Source organism: Corythoichthys intestinalis, chromosome 18, assembly GCF_030265065.1.
Source record: "Corythoichthys intestinalis isolate RoL2023-P3 chromosome 18, ASM3026506v1, whole genome shotgun sequence".
Lineage (NCBI taxonomy): Eukaryota > Metazoa > Chordata > Actinopteri > Syngnathiformes > Syngnathidae > Corythoichthys > Corythoichthys intestinalis.
The window spans coordinates 38633119-38641780 of NC_080412.1; the positions used below are offsets into that span (position 1 = coordinate 38633119).

Sequence of the window (8662 nt, forward strand, 5' to 3'; positions counted from 1 at the left end):
TTTTGCTAAAAGATTGCTGCTCAAAGGAGATGCGGTGCCGACCATACACGCGCAGCCACCTAAATGTCCCGAGATATCAGGAAAGAGGACGCTGACTGGCAAAGGAGGCTAAGGTTAAGCAAAGGAGGGGAGCAGCCAAGCCCAAAATGGCCAGAGTGAGTACTCTTTTATAATAAAAAAATGTCACGCATTGGATACAGGACTGGACACATGTATAAATTATCGTTCGTAAAATATATAGAACAAATCCTCTGATCCCATTCATATTTGTGTCTGTTGGCAGAGCGAAAAGCTATGATAGCGCAATAAATGATAATTATTCTATGCATTCCTTTATTTTGCAGTCACGGTGTATCAGCTTCACAAAAAGAAATGCAAAACAAATCATTGGTGTTTCCCACACGATCTGCTGCCGATGTTTCATCAGTGTCATTGCTCCCCTCAATGACCGTTTCATTACGCTGCATTGGCGTTCGTTTGGGCTCAAATTGGTAACCTAAAACACCGATTAAAGCTTCATAACGCTCCTCGTCACCATTAGATGAACATTCGTTACGTCCTTCTACGTCGGATTTGTCGCTGAAACTAGAAACGAAATTGTCTGCCATCATCGCCGCCATTCAGTATTACAGCACTGAGCCTTTTTCTTGTTGAAGAAACACCCCTCACTGTCAATTCTGAATTCTCATCCTCATGTGTCTTCATGAGGGAACCTGGAATATGTGCAGGACGAACACAATGCATCAGCATAAACAGCTCAAAACACCCCTAATTCTCCCCTCACTAGAAGGAATTATATTGATGCAGACAGGCGCTGCCCCCCTAGTGGCCGGTGGCACTCTCTTCACTTGTCGTGACGTCACGCACACAATCTGCCAGATCTCGGGCGCCGGTCGTTTTAGCTTGACAATCGAGCCAAATTTCTCTCATTTTCTTGTGTGTAATTACACGAAGTGGCATGATATGAATACAAAAGGCATGTGTTTATGGATAAATGATGGAATATTAACATTTTCCCAGGGCATGACATACCCTTTAAGAAAATACTTAAATGCAGTTATACCAAATAAGGACGGTTTAAATACGTTACGTGACTAATGTGGTAAACTGCTTCAAAGCTAACACAAAAAACCACAATGGTTAAAAGTATGAGAGGGTAATACATGCAAAAAGTATTTTTGAGGCAATGAAAAGGTTCTAAAAAACTAAATAAAAACAAAAATAGTGAGCACTCGCCGCTTCTGACCGATGTGCGCATGCGTGCGGATGCTTGCGCAAGCGCGCTGAGCGTTGTGTAGACGTTTCGCCGCGTAGTAAGGAATGGCCGAACAACGGTAGCGCTTGTAAAAAGCAGCAATTTGAAAAGGCATTATGAGACAAAGCACGCAACTTTTTCGCGGTCAAACCCCCCTAAATTCCGCCCCTGTAGGGAATATAGGTCAGATAGGAGTGTGATAGGGCAGAATGAGTATGCAAGCAATGTTAGTAAATGATGAATAATGAAGAACCTGTGATTTGAGCAATAATGAGTCGATCGATTCGTACGTATATATATTTCTTTAATTGTTGGAAATTAGAATTATTGGCAGGTGTGTCAAGTGGTGCAAGATTTATTTATTTATTTATTTTTTGTTTATGATCATGCTTGTGTTAACCTGTAATGTTTTTATTATTTAATATTGGCCCAAAGTGATAATTTATTTTATTTGGTTAATTTTTCATTTACAGTCAGGTGAGCTCAAGTGTTGATGGAATATATGAAATATTGATGATCCTCCTTATTTTATTTACTAACTCATTGGCTGGCATTTACGCGGATGGACGTCCATTTTTTTTTTTTATTGGGAAAAACCAAAGCTGATAAAGAATGCGAGTAATATTCATGGAATGGAAAGAATGACATCTGCTACTCTTCCCGAAAGCTGAAAGACTTGAAGGGGAGGTGAGTAGGACTTTGGTTTGGCAAGGTATTTTCTTAAATGTGGACCATGCAGAACCAACCCAACCCATTTTTAAATCACACAAAAAACACAGAGCCTACAGAAGACAAGAAGGAACACTGAAATGAAGGTAGATATTAATCAAGCTTGGAAATCTGATTCTATTTTTTGTAAAACTGAGATTATGCCTTTAATCATTTCAGACTTTTCCAGTTTTTATCCTGTTTTTCCTGATTTTGCCAACTGAAATTTCTTCATCAAACCCATCCTCGGTAGGTAACCAATCTATTGTGTAGAGGGATCGATGAATTTTTAATCATTTTGTCAAAAATCTGCACCCAAAGGGATGCAGTCCAGATGTTACAGCTCTCAAACGCAGCATACGGAAACTGGAAAACAAACTCCTCATAGGCGCTTGGCAGGTGGAACACTTTCAGAGGCATAAATTCTTCCGTCCGATTGCACCGAGTCCGAGTCTGACAAGCCCCAACAATGGCAGCGGGATGTTGGAAAGCTCCAACTCGACCCTTGTGAAGCCTCTTCCACCAGCAGGAAACCTGATTGTCCATGACAGAGGTAGGAAATGACAGACAATTGCACGAGTCACTATGAGCTGAGGCACAATTAAGTCCCAAGTCTTACATGTTGTGGGCAAGTTGAGTCGAGTTGAGTCACGAGGTTATGTCGAATTGAGTCACGAGGTTATGTCAAGTCGAGGTTATGTACAGTCGAGTTACGAGGTTAGGTCGAATCCAGTCGAGTCACGAGGTTATGTCGGGTTGAGTCGAGTCACGAGGTAATGTCAAGTCGAGTCACGAGGTAATGTCGAGTCGAGTCACGAGGTTATGTCGAGTCACGAGGTTATGTCGAGTCGAGTCACGAGGTTATGTCGAGTCCAGTTGAGTCATGAGGTTATGTCGGGTCAAGTCGAGTCACGAGGTAATTTCAAGTCGAGTCACGAGGTTATGTCGAGTTGAGTCGAGTCGAGTCACGAGATTATGTCGAGTCACGAGATTATGTCGAGTCCAGTCGAGTCACGAGATTATGTCGAGTCACGAGATTATGTCGAGTCCAGTCGAGTCACGAGGTTATGTCGAGTCCAGTCTCGACTCACGAGCTTATGTCGAGTCCAGTCGAGTCACGAGGTTAGGTCCAGTCGAGTCACGAGGTTATGTCGGGTCGAGTCGAGTCACAAGGTAATGTCAAGTCGAGTCGAGTCACAAGGTAATGTCAAGTCGAGTCACGAGATGATGTCGAATCCAGTCTCGAGGTTGTCCAGTCGAGTCACGAGTTTATATTGAGTTGAGTCACGAGGTTATGTCGAGTCTAGTCGAGTCACGAGGTTATGTCGGGTCAAGTCATGAGGTTATGTCGAGTCGTCACAAGATTATGTTGAGTCACGAGATTATGTCGAGTCCAGTCGAGTCACGAGATTATATCGAGTCCAGTCTCGAGTCACGAGGTTGTCGACTCGAGTCACGAGATTATGTCGAGTCGAGTCAAGAGATTATGTCGAGTCCAGTCGAGTCCAGTCTCGACTCATGAGCTTATGTCGAGTCCAGTCGAGTCACGAGGTTAGGTCCAGTCGAGTCACGAGGTTATGTCGGGTCGAGTCGAGTCACGAGGTAATGTCAAGTCGAGTCACGAGATTATGTCGAGTCCAGTCTCGAGGTTGTCCAGTCGAGTCACGAGTTTATATTGAGTTGAGTCACAAGGTTATGTCGAGTCTAGTCGAGTCACGAGGTTATGTCGGGTCAAGTCATGAGTTTATGTCGAGTCGAGTCACGAGGTTATGTCACGTCGAGTCACGAGATTATGTCGAGTCCAGTTGAGTCACGAGGTTATGTCAAGTCCAGTCTCGAGTCACAAGTCTGTCCAGTCGAGTCACGATCTTATATTGACTTCAGTCACGAGTTTATGTCGAGTCCAGTCGAGTTATGAGGTTATGTCGAGTCACAAGGTTATGTCGTGTCGAGTGGAGTCACAAGGTTATGTCAAGTCCAGTCGAGTCACGAGGTTATGACAAGTCGTGTCACCAGGTTGTCGAGTCAAGTCACCAGGTTATGTCGAGTCATGAGATTATGTCGAGTCAAGAGGTTGTCGAGTCGAGCCACAAGCTTATGTCGAGTCGAGTCACGAGTTTATGTCGAGTCCAGTCGAGTTATGAGGTTATGTCGAGTCGAGTCACAAGGTTATGTAGAGTCCAGTCGAGTCACGAGGTTATGTCAAGTCCAGTCGAGTCACGAGGTTATGACAAGTCCAGTCGAGTCACGAGGTTATGTTGAGTCACGAGGCTATGTCGAGTCCAGTCGAGTCGCAGGTTAGTCAATACCTTCACCATTGTTTCTCTGCCCACTCACAAAGCACTCAGGTTTATCGTTGAAGGAAACATTACTGTCAGTAGTCTGCAGGGAATAAACTGGCTTTAAGGTGTTCCAAGCGGATCACTGGCTGGTGGCAACCAATCTACGATCCAAGTTTTCGAGTCAGGTTGTCGAGTCTTGAGTCATGTTCTCATTAGTCAAGTCGTGTCTTGGAACCTCCCAGCTCAAGTGAGTCAAGTCCGAGTCAAGGTGCGAGTCATCAACTTTGCGTCTCGAGTCCAAATCCATGTGACTCTAGTCCAATCGCCTTTGAAATGATCACCTAGATCAATATTAATAGTCATTTTGCAATGATCCTTCATGTTGATTTGACTCATAAACAACTATTTCATCTTACCTTGAATTTTTAGATTGTTCTGAGCTGTTTGACAGAATAAGACCACCCAGCGGGTTTTATCGCATCAGGCCCAGAATCTACCAGGAGCCCGTTTTGGTCTACTGCGACATGGACGATGGAGGAGGTTGGACGGTGTTCCAGAAACGGCGACATGGAAAAGTTGACTTTAACAGGTGTTCGATTCATGATTATTTAATGAAAACCATTTGTTAAAATAACACGTGTCTTTTCATAGAGACTGGGTGGATTATCGGGACGGTTTTGGTGACTTTAAACTGTGGAATGACGAGTTCTGGTTGGGAAATGAACACATCTATGCTCTGCTTTCGGAAGGTTAGGCAGAACTGACGTTTCATATCGTTACCAAGCGTAGTTCAGTAGATTCATTCATAATGACTAATCATATTGCGCAAACTGAGTATTAACATTGTATTTAACTCATTTGCGTTGACGTCTATTGCCGTCATTGGCAGTCAGTGAGTTAATGACATTTTCACTTCTGTCTAAAATATGAGTTGAAATGTGTGTTTATGTGTTGAAAATCATCTTGATTTGTTTCGTATTTATTTGGAAAGGTAAGAATTTGGTGAAGATTGACCTAATGGACTGGGAGGGACAGCGAAATCACGCATATTACGAGAACTTCCGCATCACAAATGAAGCTGTATGTAATATACTGTAGTTGTACTCATTATTTTTTTGTACCTGTATTATCTAACAAACTATATCTTTAGGATCGCTACCGCCTCAAGTACAGGCTTTACAGTGGAAAAGCTGGGGATGCTTTGGCAGGTGGAAGCGGCATGGTGGAGCGGTGGTCCGCGGGCCTCAATGGCATGCAGTTCAGCACTAAGGATCAGGTTAGTAGTTCAGTTGCTTTGGATTTAAAATAAATCCAGGAGATGAACTCTTTGTATAATCATCAACAGGACAATGACCGTTACCTTCAAGGTAGCTGTGCCCAGGAGAACAATGCAGGTTGGTGGTACAACAGGTAAGACTTGAGAAACACTCGAAGATTCTGCTTAGATGACAAATGCTGAAAGTGCTTTTTCCTTTCTGCCAAAAGATGCCACATGGCCAATCTGAACGGAAAGTTCTACCGCAAAGGGGAATACAAAGGACAAAATGACAATGGTGTGGTGTGGGGCACATGGAGGGGCCTTTGGTACTCCCTAAGGCACACTACCATGAAAGTGCGCCCCCTGCTTTTCTTGGATGCCATGGGCAGCGGTGGCGGGGAAGGTTAACTAAACTAGTCACTTCATTCTGCAAAGTACCGTATACAGTGATCCCTCGCAGATCAGACCAGTGCGGATTTTTTTTTTCTAATTAAAAAAACAAAAAAAATACAGATGAGCTGTCCCAATTCGATCATGTAGTCTCACTCTTGCGGCTTTTCTTGGTCAGGCAGTGCACTGGAGTTGCTTATAAAAGTTACCGATGATTGACAGACGTCAAGGTTCGATCTTGCCAAAGAAGCCGAAACGTTCTAAGCGAAATAATCGTTTAGCTTGTTAAACAGTTGCTGTGGCAACTAGAGGCGTGCTAAATTTCCGATTCTTAGAATATTCGTGATTCGCCTGAGGAAGATTCGAGAACGATTCACAAGCATCCAAATTTATGAAAGCGGAAATAAAACACAGTCAGCGCGGTCCTCGGGACGGAATGAGGAACGGACCGAGAGTAAATATCATGTTAAATTCATGCCGCCAGATAAAAAAAAAAAAGAAAAAATTAGGGCTGTCAAAATTATCGCGTTAACGGGCGATAATTAATTTTTTAAATTAATCACGTTAAAATATTTGACGCAATTAACGCACATGCCCCGCTCAGATTAAAATGACTGCAGTGTAATGTCCGCTTGTTACTTGTTTTTTGTTGTTTGGCGCCCTCTGCTGGCGCTTGGGTCCAAATGATTTTATGGGTTTGGGGAGTGAGCATGGCGTAATGACATCAACAATGGCGAGCTACTAGTTTATTTTTTGATTGAAAATTTTACTAAATCTTAATAAAACGAAAACATTAAGAGGGGTTTTAATATAAAATTTCTATAACTTGTACTAACATTTATCTTTTAAGAACTACAGGTTTTTCTATCCATGAATCGCTTTAAGAGAATGTTAATAATGTTAATGCCATCTTGTTGATTTGATGTTATGATAAACAAATACAGTACTTATGTACCGTATGTTGAATGTATATATCCGTCTTGTGTCTTATCTTTTCATTCCAACAATAATTTACAGAAAATAATGGCATATTTTATAGATGGTTTGAATTGCGATTAATTGCGATTAATTAATTTTTAAGCTGTACTTAACTCGATTAAAAATTTTAATCGTTTGACAGCCCTAGAAAAAACACCTGACTGCGGCTGATAGCCGCTACAAACCGCGCCCAGTTGCTACAAACATACGGAAACATACGGCTATGGTAGATATCACATATATGTAGAACTAGATGCGAAATGATAGGCTTGCCGGCGCTAGTAAACAGCCGCCATCTTAAAGCAGTGGACTTCTCTAGAAGGCTCTGTTGTAGCGAACCTAATTACTTTTGATCCAAAATACCCTAAATTGGCAAAATCTTGACTTGAATCTATCTTTAAATGATGAAATATTTTTAAAACTTTGACATGTCAAAAGCAGACAGAAGGGAAATTATGGAATAACGGGAGCAATTTTAACAACTTTAACGGTTGATTCACAATATTAAATGAATTGAATTTAGTTTAAAGCTGCTGATACAGAATGGGGACTTGAGCATTTTATTTACTTTTTTTTAACTGTTAAGTTGATACTGAAATAGTAGTTTGGTTTAGCCTGAGATGATTTTTGAACAATTTTGTAACCAATGTACAAAACATTAAAAATAGGGGGTCTGGGGGGTGAATTAATAATCGATTTATAATCGAATCGGAGCCTCTGAATCGTAATCGAATCGTTAGGTGCCCAAAGATTCCCACCTCTAGTGGCAACTCATTGTGTGTATGTGAGCAGCTTAAGCGGGTTTGGGTGGACTCACTCAATGAAGCATTTAATAAGAACAACTATTTTTCTACTTTATTTTTGTTTAAAAAATAATTAGATGGGACAGTACCATGTTTAAATGTTATCATAATTATTACATTTGAAGTGCTTAAAAACCATTTATCAAAATCAATTTATACATAAAAGTTTTTTTTTGTTGAAATTATACTTTGGGGAAAAAAGTGAAAAAACATGTCTTATAATGTATGTATCCTTTCCAATACTAAATTTGAAAAATACATTGAACACACACACACACAAAAAAAGTTTTTTTGGGGTGGGGGCCTTCTTTGTGGTTTTTCACTTATTTTGGCGGGTTCTGGTCCCCATTACAGGGAAAAACGAGGGATCACTGTATTCAGCACTATAAGACGCACCTAAAAACCTTCAATCGATAGTGCACCTTATAATCCGATGCGCATTATATATGGATCAATATTGTTTAATCATGGCATGACATTCATTTTAGCACAGCTCTGTCTAGTAACACACCATAACCCCAACCACTTCTACTACTACTACTACTACTACTACTACTAGCAATGCACCTTATAATGCAGTGTGCCCTATATACGAAAACGGTTTTAAAATAGGTCATTCATTGAAGGTGCGCCTTATACTCTGATGCGGTACGGTACGATACGGTATATTGTATTTCATTAACTCTGATGACGGGCTGTTTCATTACTCTTTGATAGTAAAATATCAGAAGATGATTGAAAGATAGGAAATATATATCAGATGTACATGTAATGTAACTCAAAATTAAAACAAATGGCATCTCACCTATTTATAGCAGTCATTTAATGTCTCATTTTCATGAAACAACTTTTATAATATAACACACACATTTGTCAAATTTTATCAAATTTCACATAGGTAAAACATGTCCATTTATCTGAAATGTACATTTTTTCCATTTTTTTTTTTTTTTTTTTTTTACATTTTACTCAATTGCAATGAATAATT

At 40.7% G+C, this 8662-nt stretch overlaps 1 protein-coding gene across 1 annotated transcript; it reads left to right on the plus strand.

The window, feature by feature from the left end:
- The first annotated feature begins 1743 nt into the window (after positions 1-1743).
- On the plus strand, positions 1744-8418 carry fgl1b (fibrinogen like 1B). The gene is made up of 9 exons (XM_057821178.1): positions 1744-2070; positions 2144-2212; positions 2285-2516; positions 4675-4834; positions 4897-4994; positions 5237-5325; positions 5396-5521; positions 5591-5655; positions 5731-8418. Exons 1-9 carry the CDS (start codon positions 2065-2067, stop codon positions 5909-5911), a joined length of 1026 nt encoding a protein of 341 aa, XP_057677161.1. The 5' UTR covers positions 1744-2064; the 3' UTR covers positions 5912-8418.
- Positions 8419-8662: the final 244 nt, after the last annotated feature.

Excerpts from the sequence above, each read along its gene's own strand:
- fgl1b (XM_057821178.1), top strand. Across the intron at positions 2,517-4,674 it reads CCTGATTGTCCATGACAGAG|ATTGTTCTGAGCTGTTTGAC; the intron begins GTAGGAAATGAC and ends TTGAATTTTTAG. Across the intron at positions 4,995-5,236 it reads CTATGCTCTGCTTTCGGAAG|GTAAGAATTTGGTGAAGATT; the intron begins GTTAGGCAGAAC and ends TTATTTGGAAAG.